The following is a 26140-nucleotide window of genomic DNA, read 5'->3' on the forward strand; positions in this document are numbered from 1 at the left end:
ATGGGGAAGACACAGGCGTTTCTTTCTGGTTTAATCATTATATCATGTTTCTTTGTAAGCACTGCACAGCAAACAGGTAAACACTTTCCAGACAAATACTTGACATGACCAATTTACTGACTATGAATAATTTACTGAATAATATGTGACCCTGGACCACAAAACCAGTCTTAAGTCGCTGGGGTATATTTGTAGCAATAGCCAAAAATACATTGTATGGGTCAAAATTGTAGATTTTTCTTTTATGCCAAAAATCATTAGGATATTAAGTAAAGATCATGTTCCATGAAGATATTTTGAAAATTTCTTACCGTAAATATATCAAAGCTTAATTTTTGATTAGCAATATGCATTGTTAAGGACTTCATTTGGACAACTTTAAAGGCGATTTTCTCAATATTTTGATTTTTTTGCACCCTCAGATTCCAGATATTCAAATAGTTGTATCTCGACCAAATATTGTCCTATCCTAACAAACCATACATCAATGGAAAGCTTATTTATTCAGCTTTCAGATGATGTATAAATCAAAATTTTGAAAAATTGACATTTAAGACTGGTTTTGTGGTCCAGGGTCACATATATGGACTTTTATTTTAACATGGCCCAAAGCCCACAGATGAAATGAAATGAAAGTTATTGATACTATTGATGCTGAATGTTATGTGTGTTTAGTGTTTTTGACCAACAACTATTTAATTTTCTATTGTATATATGTAATAGTTTGTATCGTGGTTTTCAAAAGTTACATTCAAATGTTTGGTCTTTTTTTTTAACGAAATTAATATTTCAGCAAGAAGAATGCTTCAAAAGTGACAGTACAGACTTACATTGTTACAAAAAAAAATCTGTTTCAAATAAATTCTATTCTTTTGAACTTTCGATTCATCAAAAATTCAGAAAAAATATATCATGTTTCCCACAAAAATATTAAGGAGCACAGCTCTTTTCAACATTTTCAACATTTAAGAAATGTTTCTTGAACATCAAAACAGCATATTAAAATGATTTCTGAAGGATCATGTGAAATTGAAGACTGGCGTAATGGCTGCTGAAAATTCAACTTTGCCATCACAGGAATAAATTACATTTTAAAAATATATATTAAAATAGAAAGCAGTTATTATAAAATTAAAATAATATTTCACAAAATTACTGTTTTAAGTGTTTTTTTTTTTTTAATCAAAGAAATGCAGCCATGATGACATAAGAAACTTAACATAAAAAAATCCTGCCAACCCCCAAATTTTGAACAATAGTGTATATTTCTGTCATTTCTGTCCCTTATGTCTTGATTGTCACATGTTGTCTATTATACACTCATTGATAGGATGCCTGGATGAAAACCCGCCATACGACATTGTATTCCTTGTGGATAGTTCTAGCAGCATCGGTACTCGAGACTTCCGGGAGGTTAAGATGTTCATGCACACTTTTGTGGATGGTTTGGAAATTGACATGAAAAAGGTACAAGTTGGCATTGCTCAGTTCAGCACCGATCCCCACAAAGAGTTTCTGATCGGGGACTATGCAAACAAAGCGGAGTTGTTTAAGAAAATAGATAACCTTCCATACCGAACAGGAGGCACGTACATGGGAAAAGCCATGAATTTCCTTAAGGACAACTATTTCACGAGTGCGGGTGGAAGCCGTATCAATGAAAAAGTGCCTCAGATTGTTGTGGTGATCACAGACGGAGACTCAGCCGATGATATAAAGGGACCTGCTGGAGATCTGCGACAGATGGGTATTATCATCTTTGCTATTGGTGTTGGTCCAACCAATATGACAGAGTTAAAGGCCATCGCCAACAGCCCACCTGAGCGTTTTGTGGTTAATATAGACAATTACCAAGCACTGCAAGGACTAACAACCACCATGAAGGAGACAGTGTGCATCTTGATGAGGGATCAGGGGAAAGGTAAATTGAGTTTTTAAAACTTTGTTCATAAGTCAACAAGCCTGTATACACCTGATATCTGAATCTGTTTCTGGTGATCCAATCACAAGTGGTCAAGCGAGATAACAGTGTTATTTTAGTACAATTATATTTATTATTAATATTTTGAATTAGCTTTAAATTTTTCTTTAAGTTTTCATTTTAATTTGAGTTAAGTTTTAGTAATTTTTTGTGCTGTTGTCATTTATAATAGTTTTTTTTATTATTTTTTTTTAATATTTAGTTAAGAATAACAACATTGACCTGGTAGTAATGCACGTCTCAAATGTGTCTCCTGTGACCATGTGTGATTTTCAGGAAGAGGGTCTCTGATATTATGATTATATACTTTACATCAGTGATGTCACTAACATCACCACTTCACTGTGTGTTATTGTATATTGATAATACACACACACCCCACAAAAGCAGTAAATAAATACATAATGATAAGAACGAATTGAAATTCATATCAAGCATGTTGAAGAATCATCATTAAGTCTTGTGCATGTATATATGCTTTTTAAATCAGAGCTGTGGCGTATTGGGCTATGCACATGCTAAGTACATATAAAAAGCCAAAAAATAAACTTATATTTGTTGTGCTCATGTCTCACATCTTTTACAGTGTTTTGAATATGACCAAGTATTCTAAAAATGTGGGGCTCAAGTTGAAAGAAGTTCTGCCCTGTTTTGTGTTTTTAAAAGCATTCTGTGTTATTGACTTTTATCTTAACCTTGAGGAAAAGATCATCACTGGTTGATCTGTGAGCAGTGACTGTGTAATATATTGAATATTCAAGTATTTATATGTGCAAATATATAAAATAATGGTCAATTTCCATTTTGTGGCCGTTTCAGCCATTGCCCCAAAGTTTGCTGATGTATTTATCCTGGTGGATAGTTTGGCCCTGGGGGAAACACAGCAGATAAGGGAACTTCTCAACCTACTGGCTGTGCAGCTCAATGTGGGTGATGGATCTCATAAGATCGCACTGGCTCAATTTGGCGAGAGCGTCGTCAAGGAGTTCCTGTTCAATGACTACAAAGTAACAGAAAAAGCCAGAGGGTACATAAATCGGTTCGAGCCCAGGCCCAATGGAGAGCGAAAATTAGGAAAGACCATAGATTATGTTCGTACTCACTTCCTTAACACGGCGTCTGGCAGCAGAATTGCTAAAGGCTACAAGCAGTATCTGCTGGTGCTGAGAACAGGGAACTCTTCCGACTCCACTCTGAGGGCCATACGAACAATGAAGAACGAGGATGTGACCGTTATTGATATCAGATTGGAAGCAGATTTACGCTACCTTTCACCTACGCTACGGACTTTCCAGGTTGACCAGAATATCATTGATGTTGCTGCCGACATCACGAAAATAATTCAGGAAAAAGAAGTTTTCAATGTTACAGGAGGTTAGTTTGCCTTTATTATAACTAAAACAATACAGACATAACAGCAGATTATGAGTTATATGTTCTTTAAGGTGCATTAAGTAAGTTTGACACACAAAATATGAAGTGTTTTTGATTAAAAGATTGAAGATGACACTGAAGCGGTTTTATTCTATGTAAGGTGGGTCCTCCCCCCTCATGGTGGCTTCCATGTTGAGATCATGACAAGTCATGTTTTGCAATTCAACCAAATAATAAACATAATTTTCAGAAAATGTTAACATATGTTGCATATTAGTCATTTCATAAACACCATTTGTACTCCAGAGCTGATGGGGGCAGCAGAGAGACTAATATTGTTGTCTTGTTTAGCAAAATAAATGAGAGCCAGCGAAACATGAATGAAATCCAATAGTACCTTATTTGATTAAAAATCCATGCAGTGTACACTGTAATATACAAATATAATTTTAATATTATGTATAATATTTGGTGATAATGACATTTTCTGTTACTGTTAAATTTTGCCATACTATTTTTCACTTGATAATCTATATTCATGTATTTTTATTGTCTTTGAACAGATTGCAGTTCAGCCCAAGTGGCAGATATTGTGTTTATTGTGGACGAATCGGGTAGTATCACCAGAAGCAACTTTGATCTAGTGAAACGTTTCCTCCGCCGCACAATAAGTGGCCTCGAGGTGAAGTCTGACAGTGTGAGGGTGGGAATGATTCTTTACAATGACAGACCCAGTGCTGAATTCTACTTGGACACTTTCGTTATCAAGAGTGATATTCTGAACTATATTAAAATCCTACCATACAGAGGGGGAGAAACCTCAACAGGTGCAGCCCTGAAGTTTGCTAAAGACAATCTCTTTACTAAGACAAGGGGAAGCAGGAAAGCTGTCGGTGTTAAGCAGATTGCTGTTGTCATCACTGATGGCAAGTCACAAGATGATGTCACTGCCCCAGCTGCTGAGCTGAGGCGCTCAGGGGTCACTGTATATGCCCTCGGGGTGAAGAATGCTAGTGTGGAGGAGCTCCAAAAAATAGGATCTTACCCTGAACGGCAGTTTGTGTTCAATGTGGATAGTTTTCAGATGCTTACTTCGCTGGAGAAAAGCCTCAGAAAGAGCCTTTGTAAGGTTGTGGTCGATAGAGGTTTTGACAAGAACAATAGATTCATCCTAAAACAAGGTAAAAGCAACAAACAATGTAGGCAATGAGTTAAAAGAGTTAAAAAAGCATCATTAACTTCCTATATTGTTGAGGGATTACATACTAACTCAAGTAATTGATTGATAAATTTGATAAATTAGTTAAAAGGAGTAGTTAAAAGGAGTAGTAAAAGTCAGCATGATTTGTTTTACCTTATAATTTTTGATGAAAATGTCAACCATTTATGTAATGGTTAAATGAGACTCAGAGAAATAAAATAATGATACAATTAATATCATAATACACTTAAAGGGGTCATATGATGTGATTTCAATTTTTCCTTTCTCTTTGGAGTGTTACAAGCTCTTGGTGCATAAAGAAGATCTGTAAAGTTGCAAAGACTAAAGTCTCAAATCCAAAGAGATATTCTTTATAAAAGTTAAGAGTCAGCCACGCCTACCTAAAGAGCTTGTGCTGAATATCTTATGCTTTAAGTATGTTACCTTCGGTTTCCCCTTATAATTTCTTGTATTTGTAATTCATTCCTCACTTTTAGGATGCGTGAACACAGAAGAAGCCGATATATATTTCCTGTTGGACCACTCTAGCAGCACTCGCGCAGACTTCAAAGACGTGAAGAAATTTATTCTAGACTTCCTGCAATTATTTAACATTGGACCCAATCGAGTTCGTGTGGGAGTTGTGAAAGTTGAGTGTGATCCGACTCTACAGTTCAGCCTGACGGAGCACAAAAACAGAGTCTCCTTAGAAGCAGCTGTGAATAACATCAATCAGCCCTATGGATGTACAGAGACAGGCAAAGCACTAACTTATGTGGGCAATCTCTTTAGTCAGGCAAAAGCATCCCGTTCAGCTAAGGTGCAGGAGATTCTCATTATCATTACTGATAAGGAATCCCAAGATGAGGTGAGCGAACCAGCGGCAGAGCTGAGGATTCAAGGTGTTTCAGTCTATGCCATTGGAGTAAGGGATGCTAACCATGATGAGCTCTTGAAGATGACGGCTGACGCAACTAAGCAGTTCTATGTGAGCAACTACGATGCTCTGAATGCCCTCAAGAACGAAATTGTCACAGATATTTGTTCACAAGAGGGTAAGACTAATCAATCATACATATACTTCAAAAATGGCATGTTTTTGTCTGGTTTAAAACGACAAAAATTTTTGACAAACTTGAAAACATTAAAAGGATAATTAAAGATATACTACCATTCAAAAGTTTGAGGTCAGTAAGTTTTTTTTTTCTTTTTTGATAGAAAATAATACTTTTATTTAACACAGACTCAGTTAATTGGTGTGACAATAATATTTATAATATTACAAAAGATTTCTTTTTCAAATAAATGCTGTTCTTTTTAACCTTTTGTACATCAAAGAATCTGAGGGGAAAAAAATCTGAGTTTCCATGAAACTTTTATGCAACACAATTGTTCTCAAAATTAATAATGATAATAAATGTTTCTTGAGCGCCAAATCAGCATATTAGAATGATTTCTGATAGGGATGCACCGATACCACTTTTTCCAGTACTCGCCCGATACCGATACTTTTATTTTTGGTACTTGCCGATACCGAGTACCGATACCAATATTTTCATTGCATTTGTAAATTTTTAAAATATTGGGTACAGAAACCAAAAGAGTATGTATAATGTTAGTTGGTTAACTTCATTTATCAAATAGATACAGTCAAACCAAAATTTATTCAGACACCTTCAACATTTCTCACATTATCACAGTTTATTCGCTATAGTTTAGAAAATGGTAATAAAATATGACAAGAACTCAGAGTTAAACTGTGTCAGAACAAATTCAGCTTGATAATGTCAGATAACTTTAATAGAAAGGTATGTAATGGATTACAATAAACCAAAAATTATTCATACAGCTGTCAATATTTACACAACTATCAATACTTTGTCGGGTGACCCTTAGCCTTAATGACAGCATATAGTCTCCTGGGCATGCTGTCAACCAGGTTCATGCAAACCTGAACTTAAATTTTTTCCCAGACTCGGTCTGAATAATTTTTGGTCCCAAATTTGTATCAATTTTACTGGTAGTCCACTGTATGAAGAATTTTTGGGTATAAAATATCACAGTTTAGTTTATTTGATATCCTCACTTACATAAATGAACTATAGTGTCCTACACCCACTAGTAAAAAAATATCAAAAATGATATCTGGTCTCTGAATCATTTTTGGTTTCACTGTATATCCTTCGGTTATTTTCACACTTAATTATGCCCATTAAAATGTATTTTACAAGTTTTTATTACTTTCACGGTTCATTTTTTTCTCTCTCTATGGTAGCCTACATCATCTTTAATTTAATAGCATTAGAGCTGCTCCATTGCAGCGGCTTAGTACTGTAATTTTCTGAAGTATCTTGTAAAACTGAAGACTCAAGTAATGGCTTCTGAAAATGAAGCTTTGCTGTAACATGAATAAATGTGAATAAAATAGTTAGCATTCATTTGAAATTAGCTTCACAATATTACTGTTTTTACTTGGCAAGTGATCAAAAACATTAAAAAACATCCTATCAACCACAACATTTTGGATGGTAGTGTAGCTTAAAGATTGTATTTTTAATTTTAAATATGTTAGATATATTTACTGGATTTTTTCTGCTTTCTTTAGCCTGCAAGAACAAAGTGGCAGATATCATGTTTTTGATTGATGGCTCTTCTAGCATTTATAGCCTAGACTTTACATCAATGAAGACATTTATTACCAAAGTCGTGAGTGGTACCGTCATTGGAGAAGATAATGTGCACATTGGGGTGGTCCAGTTCAGCGATAATCCACGTGAGCAGTTTCCACTGAATAGGTTCTACAACAAAGATGAAGTAGAGGAAGCGATCAACAGCATTATACAGCTAACAGGAAACACATACACAGGGAAAGCGCTTTCATTCATTTCAAAATATTTTGACAAATCCAATGGCGGTCGGCCTAATGTTCCACAGTTCCTTGTAGTTATCACAGATGGGGAAGCTCATGATGCTGTCGCTGCGCCTGCCAAGGCCATCAGAGACAAGGGTGTCACCATCTTCTCAATAGGTGTGGGCAGTGTAAACACCACACAGCTGTGGGAGATCAGTGGAACTCGAGATAAAGTATACGTGGAGAGGGATTTTGATGCACTTCAGTCCATTGACAAAAACCTCCAATTCAAGCTCTGCAGCCCTGAAACAGGTGAATCCTAAACGTTCCTAAAATGTTCCTGTATGCCACGTTTACAGCACAACCATGTTGAAAAGATCAGCTTTGTGTTTCAGATGTTGTTTATTTAGGGTTTGGCAACATTTTGAATTTCTCTCTTTAGTTTCATGAGTTGAATTGTGAATTCCGCAGGAAGTTGAATTGGACTGACAGAAAGTTGAATTTACTGATTTATATTTCCAAGAAATTCAACAGGTAATGGCATTTTGGGAAATGAAGGGGTTTTCACCCTTGGTAAATTTAAATTTAAAAGGTCAGTTTTGCAAACAATTTTGCTTTAAGAGATTGTCAAACCATCTTTCAACGTTTATTTGAATGAACCTTCCTTTTTTAGTAAAAAATTATATACTTATTTTAGTTGAATTGATAAATTCGACTTAATTGAATTCTTATTTGAATTGCAATTCTGCATCCTGTTAGACACCCGTTTAAAATTATTCAGATGCAACCATGTTGGTTGACTACAAAGTTTTGCTGTGAACAAAATTGCTAGAATAAACCATCTTAGACCAGCCTGGGATTTTTAGGCTGGTTTAAGCTATAGTCTTGGAGGACATGATTTTTTAAATGGAATATTAATAAACCTTTTCTCATTGTACTTGTAGGTTGTCCAAGCACGCAATTGGCTGATGTGATCTTCTTGGTGCAGTGCACCAGACGGATTCGTATTCAAGAGTTTGAAAACATTAAAACCTTTTTAATTTCCATGGTGAACAGCACACAGATTGGAGACAATCTAATTCGCATTGGCGTTATTGTCTACTCAGGCACTCCAAATCAATTCTCTTTAAACCAGTACAACAATAAACGTCAGGTAGTGGAAGCCATAAACACCTTGAAGTCCCCACCTGGAAATGACAGCACGGCTAAGGCTCTGGGATACTCGCTCAATTACTTCAGTGAAGAGAATGGTGGGCGCCAGAAACAGGGCATCCCTCAAATGCTGTTCATAATTACGGATGGTGATGCTAGAGACCGAGAAAACTTACGTGCACGGGTTGATGAGTTTGCGGCCAAAGATATAGATGTGTATGGAATTGGAGTGGCTAGAGCTAAAGAGAGTGAGCTGGAGATGATTACCATGAACAAAAACAAAATCTTCCACGTTGATAATTACGCGGGTCTTCAAACACTGCAGACAAACATCTCCAGTGTGCTTTGCAATGCAACCAAACCAGGTAAAAGATTTTGCTTCAGAATGACTTCTTGATTTAGATCTCAGATTTATCAACATGATCAGAATTGGCTTGTCTCAGTTTGATTGTTCTGTCTTGCAGAATGCCAGAAAGAGTTAGCCGACCTGGTGTTTCTAATTGATGGATCTGAAAGCATCAGCGAGGAGTCATGGAGAACCATGATTGCTTTCTTGCTAAATGTTGTGAACCAGCTCCGTATTTCTCCAGAACTTTACAGAATTGGTATAGCCCAGTTCAGCAGCTTATATCAGAAGGAGTTCTACTTAAATGAGTATAACGATACGGAGGGGGTGAAATCAGCAATTCGACAAATCACGCAAATTAAAGAAGGGACAAAAATTGGAAAAGCTCTGCGTAACGTTGTGGAATTCTTCGAGGAGAGCAAAGGGAGTCGCAGACAGAGCAGCGTACTGCAAAATCTTGTACTTATCACTGATGGCGTTTCATCAGACAGTGTGAACGAAGCAGCCGATTATCTCAGACGCCTGCAAATTCAAATTTTTGTGATTGGAATCGGAGACATCTCGATGCCACAGCTCAGCTATATTGCTGGGTCACCAGATAGGTTATTCAAAGTGCAAAACTTCAACTACCTTAATCTGACAACAGCAACATTTGTTTATGCCCTTTGTGTTCCTCCAAGTCAGGAGCCAAGTGAGTAGAAGTACCATTTATGTGTGATATTAAATTGTAGAACTGAAAATAAAATTATATACCTTTAAGAGTAACACCGAATTAGGAATCCACAGTATATACAATATACCATATTGGTTATTGGCCGATATTAGACTTTTTAAAAATTCATTTATCAGATTTGTTTGATATTGGATATTTAATTGTTATAATTAATTGTTAATTTCCCAGATTTTACCCATCATCTAACTCTCACTTAAAGTAAATCTTTATTAACACTAATGATTTAACTAATTATTTACTGTTAAATTAAATCTAGCAAATCTCTAAATGTAGATTATTCATATTGCACATTAAAATGTTCTGATGCCTTAATTAACTTGTAGCATTTAAAATGATTGATTTAAAAAAATTTTTAAACTTTTAATTAAGTTAGGCAAAATAGGATAGAATTTAAATATCAGCCATTTATTATCTTTAGCATGAAATAATTATTCATATATGCATATATTTATTCAGTTATGCATATTGTTGTGATTAGAACATTGAAAGCATTTAATTTATCACATATAAATTCTGTTTCTCTTTATTTAGGTTGCTCTATTGACATTGGCATCGGATTTGATAACTCGCGCACCAGCTTAAGTCCTCAGTCAATCTTTAGAGACCAGAAAAAGCTGCAGTCCGACCTGCCCGAGATCATCCGCTATGTTTCAGTTGTGCACAACCTGTGCTGTGTCCGCAGCCCAACCCTCAACACCAATGTAGGCCTCCGATTGGTTGATGCTAATGGAAATATGCTGGATGACTTTTCCTTCAAAGAGTACGATGAAGGTGTGGTAAAAAAAGTGATGGCACTTCAGACTTCACAGTCTCTGAAATTCAACGCCCAGCTTCTACGCTCTTTTGAAGACAAGTTCAGAGCTTCAAATTCTTATGTAAAGGTGAGAACAGCAGTTACCAAACCAGCCCCTCTGAAAAATACATCAGATAGATGTATGCATGTTTGATTGATTGATTGATTGATTGATTGATTTGCTATGCTGATCCACCAGTTAGACCAGCACTGAACCAGCACTGACCGCCATAAACCAGCATGAACCATCAAGTATTCATGTTGGTCTAAACTTGTCCTTTCATTAGAGAAAAATGTTTTTTTCTTTGATTTCTCGTTTTAGGTGCTGATCATCTTTACAGACGGGTTGGATGAGCCTGTTGAGGACCTTCTGCTTGCCGTCAACAGCCTCAGGACGAGTGGTACAATGACTAAACAACAACAAATCTCTTTAAAAACCTGCACTTTGTTCAACAGCTTTTCAACAAAAACAACTTCATACTGTGCAGTTACAGTTACAGATATGCCTGCTTCAAATCAAAGGAGGTTGAATATGCCAATTACATTTTTACGTTTACTAAGACTCCCTTTGTGACATTCACAGGTGTAAAAGTGCTGATGACTGTGGCGCTAGAAGGATTTAAAAGCACTGCTGACCTACAGAGGCTGGAGTTTGGTCGAGGGATGCACTATAAGCAGCTTCTCTCTATCGGCATTCAGAATGTGGCCAGTGTCATGCAGAAAGAAATTGTAAGTTAATTTAAATCACCAAATCATAGACAAAAGGATGAGACTTTGAGAAAATCAGATCATGGCAATGAGACAATCTATATTTCATAATTTTGGTGCTATGAGAATTTTCAGGCCTTTTTCGTCACATGCAAGTACATTGTATATTTGAAGTACATTAGCTGCCAAATGGTTTGCCTTAGGGATCACAACGGTGTTTTGACTGCTGTGTAAATAAATGGCTTTCTGTGGGAAGTAGTGTGAGGCTCTCTAAGAGGAAGGGAAACAGCTGTAAGTTTTTAAAGAATGCTGAAGAAAGATGTCAGGATGTCAAGTGTTTGGTTCAACATGTCAACAGTCAGTTCATAACATAAAACGCCTTCCTTCAAGTGTTTCTCGCTCTCAGACTTTTTTTCCAATCCACAGGATACAGTTGCCTCAAGGGAGTGCTGTAATGTGATGTGTAAATGCACCGGTCATGAGGGAGCACGTGGAAATTATGGTCCCCTGGGGATTAAGGTCATTAGATTTATGACTCAAGATTTACTGAACAATATTTGAAAATGGAGATAAGTGTTTAATTTGTCACTGTACTGCTGATCAGGGGTCACCTGGACTTATGGGACTTCCTGGTTTCCCTGGAGAAGAAGGAGGACATGTAAGTTCTTCAATTTACATTTATTTTTATTTGTTTAAATGTATTTTTGTTTGTAGTGTTTGCATCGTGTTTTGTAGTGTTTGTAACACAGTTTGTTGTAATAATGTTAAACTGTTACCTTGGCTTGACACGATGATAGTCTTGGACAGGTTTTTGGTTACCAAGAACTTTTTTAAGCCATTGCAAATTGGTTACCAAGTTACCAAGTTTTTGGTTACCAAGAACTGTTTTAATCCATTGCAAAAACAGTCTTTTTGTATTTTATTTGATAGCGCGTTTACAATACACATTGTTCAGCTTTACAGAAGAAAATGTTGAAAAATGAAGAAAATAAAAGCAAAAAAGGAAATTCATTACACCTTACTTGATTAAATGTAGAATAGAACAACTTTTTCTTGGCTAATGATATGACTGTAGTCATCATCTCATACGAATGTGCTATTTAAACACACACTATCAGTAAAAGTTTAGGGGTCAGTAAGATATTAAGTGGCACAACAGTTTGATTGATAATAATAACAAATCAGCATATTAGAATGATTTCTGAAGGATCATGTGACACTGAAGACTGGAGTAACTGATGCTGAAAATTCAGCTTTGCCATCACAGAAATAAATTATATTTAAAAATATATTAATATAGAAACAGCCATTTTAAACTGTAATAATATTTCACAATATTAAAATTTTTACTGTATTTTTGATCAAATAAATGTAGCCTTGGCGAGCATAAGAAACTTATTTAAAAACCATGACCTCAAGCTTTTGAATGGTACTGCATTAGTTTGAAAGTACTATTCATTTTTGTGTAAAACTCTTTTTGCACAAAAATACACTGTAACACTTTTAATACCTGAGTATATATACTGAATATACTAAAATACTAATGTCCTATGACTTTCATGTGCTATACATGTGTGTTTCAGGGTGAGAGAGGGCTTCCTGGTTTGAATGGAACTCGAGGACATCCGGGATGCATTGGAAGAAGAGGCATAAAGGTAACATGCAGTGCTATATGTTTTCTTACTAAGTTTTAAATGTGGCTTTTAGTGCTGAAACACGGCAATATTTATTTTCCTGTGTTTATTTGTTCTTCTTCAGGGTGGCAGAGGCTACAGAGGTGACAATGTGAGTACATCCATAAGTATTTGTACACAGACATCTGAAGTTCACATAGTCATTTAAGCTCTAGAGAGCGAGCGAGATAACTTGAAGATAGCTGTATGCGTCAAGTGTCTACCTAATTATTACCAGACAGCAGTTACTATCCGCCATCTGTGTTTGGATTACTGTCTTTGATTGCCATCTGGAATGGTTTTTTGTAACCTGTGGTTTTTGTTGTTTTTATGAGGTTGCATATAAATTGTGTTCCTGTCTCCTTTCCTATTCGCTTTCATTTGGCTTGTTAATGAAAGTAATGTAACCGCTGTTTCTTTTAATCTTATTTTTTAATAGGGAGATGACGGAGAAGATGGTTTAGATGGGGTAAATGGTGAACAGGTAAGACAATGATGGTGCACTTCTAATATCCAGTGAGTTATCCAGGACCGATACATAGATATGATGCAAACTAAAATAAATAAAAGTGATATTAAATATATAATATCTGTTACATGTATAGTCTGTCTATATTTCATTGTGTTTCCCTTGTTCTCTGTGTTTATACCCCATCTCCTGTGGATTATTGAATTAAAGACTATTTCGTTGTACTCTTCGTCTTCTTGAGCTACTTATATTCAGCCACTCGTGACAATATTTGTATAATATTTCCTAAGGCAGTCTAACTATTATAATAAACTTATGTAAAACGTAGTTATGTAGTAACTATTTACAGGGCCAAGTAACCGCCTAGCAAACACCTATAACACCCTAAAAAAACACCTAGCAATGGTCTGGCAACCACCCACAAAACTTTAGTCACGTTTTGTTAAAAAAATCTAAAAATATTTAGTTTGCCTTGAATTTTTACAATATGGCAGTCATGCATTTCTGTTGTCAAACAAATTCCACATCTGTTTGTTCCTCTCAGGGTGTAACAGGAGCAGCAGGAAGCCCAGGAGAGCGAGGAGATCCAGGCAGCCCAGTAAAATCCATCACATATGTTCTTCTCTGTACCTCTCAACCATGACACAGTCTCTCTTTAGTGCTCTGATCTTCATTGTGCTTTAATCGCAGGGTCCAAGAGGTATCAGAGGAAACCATGGAAACCCAGGGCAGCGAGGCCTGAGAGGAGATCCGGTAAGTAGATACATTATAATCTTAATAAATTATCCTTTAATGTAACAAAACACTATTCATACTATCATTAGAATGGTGATTTTTAATTTCCATTGATTTCAAAAAATTATTCAGATTAGATTCAAGTAGATTGCATACAGTAATTTGCCCAGCTCACTCTGTTCCAAAGGAATGGTTTGCGGTTAACATTGTTTCTTGTCGCAAAGAATGTCCCTAGAGTCTTGAAGCAAAATAGTGAATTGTGGGGCTCTGGTGGGAAATAATACCAGGTGCAAGGACAGCGAACATGCAGCAGATTTTCCAGTAGTGTTTGGCCCCTGTTCATCCATTTAATTATAATCAGGGAAATCCAGGAATAGACAACAACTCCCGCGGTCCTAAAGGTGACATCGGCGGCCCAGGCATTCAGGTATGGGGAGATTATTTAATTTTAGTAACAACTGACCATTAACGGTACCATTTTACATTTACATGTCAAGGTGTATTAATAGAAATATTAGGGCTGCAACTAAAAATTATAATCAACTGTTTATCTATTTGATTAATCCGACAAAAAAAGTGACATTTTATTTTCTGTATTCTGTATCTATCTATCCATCCATCCCTCCCTCCCTCCCTCCCTCTCTCTCTCTCTCTCTCTCTCTCTCTCTCTCTCTCTATATATATATATATATACAGTATATGAATGATTTAACAACAAATATCAATCACTTATTTTCTTATTATTCTCTCTTTGTGTGCTTAACAGGGTGAACCAGGTTCAGATGGTCTTCCAGGTCGAATTGGTGATAATGGCAGACCAGTAAATGAATCCTAATCTTTGATATGTAATTATAGTACAGAAGCATTAAGTTATAAGCCTGTTTTCTATTTTAATATTTTTATCTTCATTTTCAGAGCCCTAATGGCAGAAGAGGCTCAGCGGGTCTACTGGTACAGTATTGTAGAAATAATATTTAGGCCACTTCAAAAGTTATACCAAATTACTTTTTTGCTTGTGAATTCAGGGTCCCAGAGGGCCTCTAGGAGCACCAGGACTTCCAGGACTCCCTGGGGCCACAGGTCCACTGGTAATGTACAAATTGATCCTATTTCTCTTTTTTACATCTATCAATAAATACAAGGTGGGCCCCATAATGATAATAATAAAAAAAAAAACATGTAGAGCTGTAGCTGATTTGTTTGCCAGTTTGTTAACAGTGAGAAAAGATGCCATTAAAGATGGCATTAGTGTTGGAGTACTATTAATTATGCAATGTGAAATGTGTGTAACCCCCATTCAAAATGAATTTGATCTCAAATTGGATGTATATAATTTTTTTTTTTTTTAGTTTGAGTTTGGGATTGAGTCTTTCTTTCTGTTCAGGGTGCTATCGGTCCACCTGGTCCAGTTGGGCAGAAAGGATATATTGGTCTACCTGGACCTCAGGTGCATATTGAAAAACAATTTTATTTGGTTACTGTTGGCATTAATATCAAATAAACCACATCCAGCCATTGATATTGTGTTAATCTCTTTTACACAGAGATCTCCTGGCTTTTTAGGAAAGCCAGGATTTAAAGGAAGCACTGGGTCCAGGGGACAGAAGGTGAGTGAGCTCATTTAGAATCATCCTCTTCATTTATAAATGTAAGCTTTTTAATACTAAACCTGCTCATCTTGCTTTTGCCTTACAGGGCCAGCCAGGTGATCCTGGAGATAAGGGAGCTTTCGGACCTCCAGGCCTCAGAGGACTGCCGGTTACTTTTTCTTTCTTTTTTTATAAGCTACCAAAACTCTGCAATGTTGGGCATTACCCATCATCACTTAGCAATTTCAGAAATGCTGTTTTGTTCTTGAATGCAATTTAACAATTTGTCTAATTGTCTTTATTTGATGTAAGACACAAATGACACAGACACAGATGCAAACACTGACTGCAACATTTATTTATTATGACAGGGAAAAGATGGTGCAGATGGCTATGGATTCCCAGGGCCCAAAGGACAGAAGGTTTATAGAGAATTATGCCAATAATTTGTTCTCAAATATCAAATTTGTGTGATGCCACAATATAAAGTATGGTATTATTTCACTAAAAACAAAAGATAGTAAATATATATGTATTTCAATATACTTTCAATATATATGTAAAATAGTTTTTTGTTTTTTATATCCTTACTTTTTTCTAAGGGAGATTCTGGTTTCCCAGGTTATGCTGGACTTCAGGTGAGTTTACATCCGAAACTTAGAAGTACAGTAATTATAATGTGGTTTGTTCATAAAAGAATGACTTGTTTGTATAACCATTAATGAGTGAACAATATTTAATCACTCTCTTTTTGACTTTTAGGGCGAACAGGGTTTTAAAGGAGCAAATGTAGGTGGTGGTCCTAAAGGCAACAGGGGAAGAGGGGTAAAACATTTTAAAGTTTTATTTTCTTACTCATTCTATGAACCTTAAGGAGACTTAATTGGTTGTCTGATAACAGGGCAATGCTGGTAGGGCAGGAGCACCTGGAGATCCTGGTAGCGAGGGGGTGTCTGGACACAGGGTATGATTATATTAAAATTATTCACATCATATGACCATGGGAATTTGAAGGGATACCTAATGTTGTTTTCTTCACATAGGGCCCAAAAGGGCCACGAGGAACCAGACAGATGTCTGTAAGTTTCTGATTTTTTAAAAAATGTTTTACTACTGCATAAGTTAACATTTAAAAATGTTATATGTACTTGAAACTGGAAAGAAACTGTAGGATTTTGAAAATAACACTTTAGTTCACATAATGTGCAAAAAACAAAAAACAACAAAAACAAAGATAATAAAACATTTAAATGATTATAAAACAAACAAAATATTATCTATATTATTGTTATTATTTTATAAACTAAAATAATAATTTAAAATAATTGTTTTCTGTTTTAATATATTTTAAAATGTAATTTATTCCTGTGATGGCAAAGCTATATTTTTAACAGCTATTACTCCAGTCTTCAGTGTCACATGATCCTTCAGAAATCATTCTAATATGCTCATTTGGTGCTGAAAAAACATTTCTTAATATTATCAATGTTGTAAACATTTGCACTGCTTAATATTTTTGTGGAAACCCTGATGCGTTTTTTTCAGGATTCCAAAAGTGGTATCGTAAATTTAGTACAAATATAGTACAGATATACCGGTACTATATTTTTACTTCACAATAATCAGAATATAGTAGTGTATAAATGTATATTTATAATATATGTATAAATACAATAAAATAATGCTTAATTTAAAATATATATACATATCTAAATAATATAAATTCTTTTGTAGGACTGTCAACTGATCTCATATGTCCGAGACAACTGTGGTAAAAAATCTTTATGATTGTATATTGTTTTCTTGAAATAGATAATAGCCTTGTAAGTATGATTTTTTTTTTTTTTTTACAGTGTGCTGCAGAGGTTGGTAACATTTTATGGCATATTTCAACACTGAAATGAGAAGCCAAAAATGTCAAATTATGTTTATGTTATTATGTTAAATATGGTCCCTTACTCTTCTCTCACATTTGTCTCTCTAGATAACATAAAATGCCCTGCCTACCCCACTGATCTTGTGATTGCCATGGACATGTCTGAAGATGTGTCTCCTCAAGGCTTTGAATACATGCGTTCTGTAGTCCTCAGACTGCTGGACAATATCAACATTGCAGAGAGCAGCTGCCCGACAGGGGCTCGGGTTGCTGTGGTCTCCTACGGCTTCTACACCAAATACCTGATCCGCTTCACTGACTATCACCGCAAGAAGCAGCTTATTGAAGCGGTGAAGAACATCGGCCCGGAACGCACTTTAAAACGCCGTAACATAGGCGCTGCCATGCGGTTTGTGGGCAGGAATGTCCTGAAGCGTGTGCGAAACGGCGTCCTGATGAGGAAGATAGCGATCTTCCTCACTGCTGGAGAATCTCAGGATTCAACGTCCCTCACCACAGCCATTCTAGAGTACAAAGCCCTGAACATTAAGCTTGGGGTCATCTCACTAAGGGATGTCCCTAATATTAGAAGAGCTTTTGAGGTAAAGTTACTGTTAGCGTACTTAAATCTGTATTTTACTATTTAAAAGAAAATTTTATTACATTTTATTATTTAAAAGAATAGTTCACGCAAAAATGAAAATTCTGTTATCATTTAGTCTATACTCATCTTCATGTTACAAACATGTATGACTGACGACTTCTGTGGAACACCAAAGGGGACATTTTAAAGTCACACTTTCACTTACTTAAGTTTAAGTTGTTCAACAAAACATATTAAACAGTGAATTGGTTCTTTAAACCGTTCTGAATGCTGACTAAACTTTTACTTTTGGGTGAACTGTCCCTTTAAAGGTGCAGTATGTAAGAATGGCAGCTAGTGTTTGAAATGGGTACTTCGGTCTAAATTCGAAATATTGTTCCTCCCTCCTCCTCAGACTCCACGCTCACGCGGGTTGTCAAATTCAATATTCAAATTCAAAATATTGTTCCTCCCGCCCCCTCCTCCTCAGACTCTCACACGGGTCGTCAGATTAAGGACACGCAACAGGAATGAGCGCAACTGACAATGGAAGGCGACAAACCTAATACTGTAAATGATGAGTTGATTTATCTGCGTTTAATATACCTGTGGTCATAGAGCTTTGTAGATGGATGCCAAGGCTTTTAAGTCGGGCAGAATCTGCGATCTCTGAGCCAGTTCGTTTGCTCTCTTCCATGGCTGTAGTATGCTGTGTTTTCACAAGACGTTTATTTTTTAACCGTGTGTTGAACTATTAATTCTCCTTGTATCATGTTTTATTGTATGCAGGCAGATGAAACCCAGAGTTTTATCTTGACTGTGCTGGGTGGATTGCAAGACCAGAATACTACTTTCAGTAAGATCCAGAGTTGTGTTATTTGCTTTGGTAAGACCCAGTTATTTCTCTCCCTCTCTTTCACAAGCAGTGTTGGTGAAAAAATAGGAATGTGTCAAATAGGAATAAGAAAATAAGGAAAATAATCCGATAGAGCGTAGACGATTATCTAATTAACAGTATTTTGTGAAATATTATTACAATTGAAAATAACTGTTTTATATCTGAATATATTTTAAAATGTTATTTATTCCTGTGACCTGTGATGGCAAAGCTATATTTTTAACAGCTATTACTCCAGTCTTCAGTGTCACATGATCCTTCAGAAATCATTCTAATATGCTCATTTGGTGCTGAAAAAACATTTCTTAATATTATCAATGTTGTAAACATTTGCACTGCTTAATATTTTTGTGGAAACCCTGATGCGTTTTTTTCAGGATTCCAAAAGTGGTATCGTAAATTTAGTACAAATATAGTACAGATATACCGGTACTATATTTTTACTTCACAATAATCAGAATATAGTAGTGTATAAATGTATATTTATAATATATGTATAAATACAATAAAATAATGCTTAATTTAAAATATATATACATATCTAAATAATATAAATTCTTTTGTAGGACTGTCAACTGATCTCATATGTCCGAGACAACTGTGGTAAAAAATCTTTATGATTGTATATTGTTTTCTTGAAATAGATAATAGCCTTGTAAGTATGATTTTTTTTTTTTTTTTACAGTGTGCTGCAGAGGTTGGTAACATTTTATGGCATATTTCAACACTGAAATGAGAAGCCAAAAATGTCAAATTATGTTTATGTTATTATGTTAAATATGGTCCCTTACTCTTCTCTCACATTTGTCTCTCTAGATAACATAAAATGCCCTGCCTACCCCACTGATCTTGTGATTGCCATGGACATGTCTGAAGATGTGTCTCCTCAAGGCTTTGAATACATGCGTTCTGTAGTCCTCAGACTGCTGGACAATATCAACATTGCAGAGAGCAGCTGCCCGACAGGGGCTCGGGTTGCTGTGGTCTCCTACGGCTTCTACACCAAATACCTGATCCGCTTCACTGACTATCACCGCAAGAAGCAGCTTATTGAAGCGGTGAAGAACATCGGCCCGGAACGCACTTTAAAACGCCGTAACATAGGCGCTGCCATGCGGTTTGTGGGCAGGAATGTCCTGAAGCGTGTGCGAAACGGCGTCCTGATGAGGAAGATAGCGATCTTCCTCACTGCTGGAGAATCTCAGGATTCAACGTCCCTCACCACAGCCATTCTAGAGTACAAAGCCCTGAACATTAAGCTTGGGGTCATCTCACTAAGGGATGTCCCTAATATTAGAAGAGCTTTTGAGGTAAAGTTACTGTTAGCGTACTTAAATCTGTATTTTACTATTTAAAAGAAAATTTTATTACATTTTATTATTTAAAAGAATAGTTCACGCAAAAATGAAAATTCTGTTATCATTTAGTCTATACTCATCTTCATGTTACAAACATGTATGACTGACGACTTCTGTGGAACACCAAAGGGGACATTTTAAAGTCACACTTTCACTTACTTAAGTTTAAGTTGTTCAACAAAACATATTAAACAGTGAATTGGTTCTTTAAACCGTTCTGAATGCTGACTAAACTTTTACTTTTGGGTGAACTGTCCCTTTAAAGGTGCAGTATGTAAGAATGGCAGCTAGTGTTTGAAATGGGTACTTCGGTCTAAATTCGAAATATTGTTCCTCCCTCCTCCTCAGACTCCACGCTCACGCGGGTTGTCAAATTCAATATTCAAATTCAAAATATTGTTCCTCCCGCCCCCTCCTCCTCAGACTCTCACACGGGTCGTCAGATTAAGGACACGCAACAGGAATGAGCGCAACTGACAATGGAAGGCGACAAACCTAATACTGTAAATGATGAGTTGATTTATCTGCGTTTAATATACCTGTGGTCATAGAGCTTTGTAGATGGATGCCAAGGCTTTTAAGTCGGGCAGAATCTGCGATCTCTGAGCCAGTTCGTTTGCTCTCTTCCATGGCTGTAGTATGCTGTGTTTTCACAAGACGTTTATTTTTTAACCGTGTGTTGAACTATTAATTCTCCTTGTATCATGTTTTATTGTATGCAGGCAGATGAAACCCAGAGTTTTATCTTGACTGTGCTGGGTGGATTGCAAGACCAGAATACTACTTTCAGTAAGATCCAGAGTTGTGTTATTTGCTTTGGTAAGACCCAGTTATTTCTCTCCCTCTCTTTCACAAGCAGTGTTGGTGAAAAAATAGGAATGTGTCAAATAGGAATAAGAAAATAAGGAAAATAATCCGATAGAGCGTAGACGATTATCTAATTAACAGTATTTTGTGAAATATTATTACAATTGAAAATAACTGTTTTATATCTGAATATATTTTAAAATGTTATTTATTCCTGTGATGGAAAGCTGAATTTTCAGCATTATTACTCAAGTCTTCAGGGTCACATGATCCTTCAGAAATAATTCTAATATGCTGATTTGCTGCTGAAGATATATTATGATTATGTGGAAAGAAATTATTTTGTGGAAAACATGATAAATTTTTTCAGTATTTTCTTGATGAATAAGTTCAGGTTCAGCATTTATATGAAATAGAAATCTTTTGTAACATAAATGTCTTTACTGTCAGTTTTAATTAATGTAATGCATCCGTGCTAAATAATAGTATTAATTAAAAAAAAAACATTATATTATATTATTTTTGTTTTACATAAAATACTTTTTTATTTAAATAAAATGGACAGCAAAGGGAAACTTCTTAAATCTCGGAGTTTCTTCTGAGTATAGTGTTTTAAACAGTGTTCATGTTTGCAAAAAGTCTGCAAAAAATTCAATATAAACTCAAACATCTCAATTTAATATCTCAAATTAATATATAAATAAAGTACCGTACTCTTAAAGGTAGCTGAAAGCATTTGATAATAATAATAATAATAAAAAAACAAAAATAAAAGTACTTGCAATGTGTAGAGTGTTCTACACATTACAAGTACAATGTGGAATGTGTAGTGTTATGAATGATGGGTGTTTGATTTCTGCAGATCTTCCTATGGAGGTCTGTGGCCATAGTTTGTTTGTGATCATATCTGCACTCTTTCTCTTCTAAGATCCCTGCAAACCAGTTAGAGAATGTGAGGGCACCAACCTGGCAACTGCTCCACAGGAGTTGGACATGGACTTGGCAGTGATTGTGGACGGCTCCCGTAGCATGCTGGCTGACGAGTACGAGGGTGTGAAGGAGGTGCTCGGTAGTGTGCTCGATCAGATCGTTGTGAGCAGTCAACCCAACAGGGCCAACAGACATGCGAGAGTGGCCGTCTACCAGCAGAGCTCCACGTACAGTGAAGCCCAATCCTGTGTGAAAGTGATATTCGACTTCCAACAGTTCCCAGATCGCAGTCTAATGAAGAGAAGCATCTACCAGGATCTACAGCAAACCGGAGGCTCTTCCCGACTGGGTCTTGCGTTAGAATATGTCATAACGAAGGGCGTCCTCACAGCTTCTGACGGTCGCAAGAACAAGATGGTGCTGGCCATTATTGGCGGGAAGATGACATCTCAGGACAGAACGGCACTGGACTTTATCTCCAGGGTGGCAAAATGCGAGGGTGTTGTTTTCTTTGCCCTGACGGTGGGTGACCACATCAGCACTGCTCAGGTGGAGAAGCTTGCCAGCTACCCCTCAGAACAGCACATCATTCATCTGGACCACTTGAAACATGGAGAACAGGAGTACGCACAGCGCTTCATGAGAACGTTCTTCCACATTCTGAGCAGTAAGGAATGCTTCATGACCTTTAATACAGATTTGAGGACTTAAACTTTGGGATAGTTCACCCAGTGAAAATATGCTCACACTGATGACACTCAAAAGCACAAAAAACACCATGAAAGTCGCAGAAATGACCACGAGGGTGAATTATCCCTTTAAGGACGGCTTTGCATAGCTTTGTTCATCTTGAAGGACATGTGTATGTTAATATAGTTTATTTGTGATTGCAGAAAATGTGAACTCCTACCCTCATCGATCGTTCCAGAGTCAGTGTAGTAATTTTCATCAAGGTCAGCGTTTGGAATACGAGGCTGCAGAGAGACCTGTATATAGGTATCAACTGACAAAATCTGATCTGTTGTCATTTAATGTGAAATATCTGTTTGGTTTGAGGTCATAGCAGTAACTCTGAACATTGATCACTGTGTTTATTTATTTAGTTACATAGTAAGGAGGCAGGTGCTTATTTAATAAGCTGCAGGTTAATAAACCTGCAATGGCAGTAAATAAATACTTACATATATTTATTTATTCATATATACATTTATTTATAGTGGATGTAATTTACATATAATCCATGTTATTTAAGTAGAAAAGCGCAGGTTAGTAAGATGCAGGTTAAAGGGATAGTTCACCCAAAAATGATAATTCTGTCATTAATTACTCACCCTCATGTTATTTTTGTTTTCTTTGCACACAAAAAGTATTCTCATAGCTTCATAAAATTACAGATGAGCCACTGATGTCACATGGACTATTTTGTCGATGTCCTTACTACCTTTCTGGGCCTTGTACGTGGTAGTTCCCTTGCTGTCTATGCAGGGACAGAAAGCTCTCGGATTTCATCAAAAATATCTTAATTTGTGTTTGACATGAGGGTGAGTAATTTATGACAGAATTTTCATTTTTGGATGAACTATTCCTTTAATAAACCTGCAATGAATGAATTAATGGATTAATTAATTGATTAATTTGCATAAAAACATGGAAGGTACTTATATAATAAGATAATAAGCTTAAAACCTTAAGTACATTTATTTATATATAAATGTATGTATTTATTTATATAGAAAGGCAGGTGCTTATTAAGATCCAAGTTAATAAAATCTGAAATAAATATATTCGTTTTTTTATTTATATAGAAATTTATTTATAGTGAATGTTATTTACATAAAAATATAATTTACATAGGAGGCAGGTGCATATTTAAAACGATGCAGGTTAATAAACCTGCAATAAATAAGTACATGTATTTATTTTATTTACATAAAAAAATATCTATTTTCATGTAAACGAGGCAGCCTCTTATTAAGAGGCAGGTTAATACAAATAAACCATAAATAAATATATATTTTTTATCTATATATATATATATATATATATAGATTTGTTTATAATGAATGTAATTTACATAAAAAGAAGACAGGTTCTTATTTAAAAAGATGCAGGTTATTAAAATAAACCTACGATTTATAAATGTATTTATTAATATCTAAATGTATCTTTTTTGTGTGTGTGTGTGTTAAAATACTTTGCGCAAAAGTGGTGCAGCTCTGTGTGAATATCCATTTCGGCCCATTGTCAAAACAAATGCTATTTCCTAGTGTTCCTGTGCCGTCCACTGCTTACCCAGATGCAGCGGTTGAAGAGGAAATGGAGGAAGAAGGCACTGCAGAGGAGACTAAATACCAGCAGAACTCGGGCCGTGGAGTCTCAGCAGTCGAGTCTCTGATTGACCGCACAGACAGTACTTTCTTACAAATCTCTGCTCACATCACAATGCCTCTAGTGCTTAAACATATGCAACAAAAAGGACAGAAATTATACTTCACTTTAAACAAAAGCAGTTTTGTTTAAAAGTTGTTCATTTAAATGATTACTTAACAGCATCCTCTGCATGGCTTATTAGTAAATAAGTGTTTTGCTTTCAGATCCGTGTCACCTGAACAGTGACCGTGGCACCGTCTGTGATGGATATGTGCTGCGCTGGTACTATAATGAAGCAGTCGGTGCATGTTTACCCTTCTGGTACGGGGGTTGTGATGGTAATAGTAACCGTTTTAATTCAGAAAAGGAATGCCTTCAGACCTGTGGCAAACAAAGTAAGTCCTTTGTGCAGTGTCTCATAAATCATTGTAAATATGCCTTGCTATTAAAGTACATATAGTTGAATGTAACCTAACCTTGAATATAAGATGCTTAATTGTTTAATTTCTGTGTCACTAGCAGCACCAAACCAAGTTGCAAAAATAACTCGATTTTTTTAAGAAAATGTGAATGGAGCTTTTTTTTAGTTTAAGCTGGGGTTCCAGCCTGGGCAAACTGACCATCAGCTACTGTAGAATAATTGTTACACAAATGTATTGTCCCCATTTTTTAATTCGTATATAATAACAAGAGAGATTTCAATTGTATTTTTACAACTGCACTAGAAAATGTCCTCCGTTTGCATTTCAGAAATCCAGTCACTCTGGTCAGTCTTTCAGCCTGAATAGCTGAAAAGTTGCCCAGAACCCCTCTACATCTAGCCAACATACCTAAGACCAGCAAAACAGATTAGTCTAGTTTAATGTGTATTTTTGTGTACCCAAAACACAAACCACTGGTTACTACTGTATGTCAAGTCCTGAACAAATTGTAATTCTGTTTGGTGCCTCTAGTGGCATGGAAATGACAAACTGCACCTTTAAGAAATCAACAATCACAAAAGGTACTTTTTCAATATAAAACAACTGCTGAAACAATTTTGTTCTTTATTAAATCTCCAGATCCTGAAGTAATCGTGCAGGCAAAAGAGGAAACTGCATTAGTGGATGGTGAGAAATTAGCCTCCTTTGTAACTGCTTGTCTATCTTTTGCTGACTCTTCTGGTTTATTATTATTTTTTCTCTGTAAATACAGTAAAAGGATTTGATATGGCAATATCGCCTGAAGTGTTATCGACCAAACTCTTTCCTGGTGTTTCCACTCACAGATGCGTGCCTCATGAAACAGGATGTGGGGCCCTGCAGTGACTACGTTTTAAGCTGGCAGTATGACATCCAGCAGAATGAATGCATTCACTTCTGGTTTGGAGGATGTGGAGGAAACAAAAACAGGTTTAACACGCAGGAGGAATGTGAAGCCCTTTGTGTAAGACACATTTAACCAGGATGACTTTCCAAATGACACTTTTGAGCAAAGACTTTCTTCACCCTCATATTTATCAGTCATTCTCTCTGAGCTAGAAAATTATATTTGTGCAGGTTTTACAACTAAAGAAGCACATAATCCCAACACAAAAGTAAATAAGTATATATTTTTTATGTTCATGGTGCTTTTATGGTTCGCTAAGTATGGAAGCTTTCCTGTTTCCGCCAAGGGATATAACAGGTAAATTTGGCTTTTTATCTCAAAATTCATACTTTTTCTTTCACAATT

At 36.0% G+C, this 26140-nt stretch overlaps 1 protein-coding gene and 1 long non-coding RNA gene across 2 annotated transcripts; both read left to right on the forward strand.

The window, feature by feature from the left end:
- On the forward strand, positions 1–26140 carry LOC107755689 (collagen alpha-6(VI) chain-like). Its single transcript, XM_016572580.1, has 40 exons — positions 1–76; positions 1331–1921; positions 2801–3355; positions 3919–4536; positions 5054–5611; positions 7162–7719; positions 8352–8924; positions 9024–9596; positions 10170–10519; positions 10754–10832; positions 11015–11160; positions 11566–11658; positions 11744–11797; positions 12723–12794; positions 12898–12924; positions 13252–13296; positions 13826–13879; positions 13972–14034; positions 14378–14443; positions 14783–14836; positions 14932–14967; positions 15042–15104; positions 15401–15463; positions 15561–15623; positions 15712–15774; positions 15977–16027; positions 16208–16243; positions 16368–16430; positions 16507–16569; positions 16649–16684; positions 17340–17376; positions 17459–17470; positions 17590–18083; positions 18854–18950; positions 22056–22724; positions 22951–23053; positions 24325–24467; positions 24652–24822; positions 25489–25536; positions 25695–26140. The coding sequence occupies exons 1-40, from the start codon at positions 1–3 to the stop codon at positions 25865–25867; spliced, it is 7689 nt and encodes a 2562-aa protein (XP_016428066.1). The 3' UTR covers positions 25868–26140.
- On the forward strand, positions 19504–19849 carry LOC107755699 (uncharacterized). Its single transcript, XR_001641730.1, has 3 exons — positions 19504–19565; positions 19648–19659; positions 19779–19849. It is a non-coding gene; the product is annotated as an uncharacterized LOC107755699 (long non-coding RNA).

Source organism: Sinocyclocheilus rhinocerous, unplaced genomic scaffold (assembly GCF_001515625.1).
Source record: "Sinocyclocheilus rhinocerous isolate Xijiao unplaced genomic scaffold, SAMN03320098_v1.1 scaffold11, whole genome shotgun sequence".
Taxonomy (NCBI): domain Eukaryota; kingdom Metazoa; phylum Chordata; class Actinopteri; order Cypriniformes; family Cyprinidae; genus Sinocyclocheilus; species Sinocyclocheilus rhinocerous.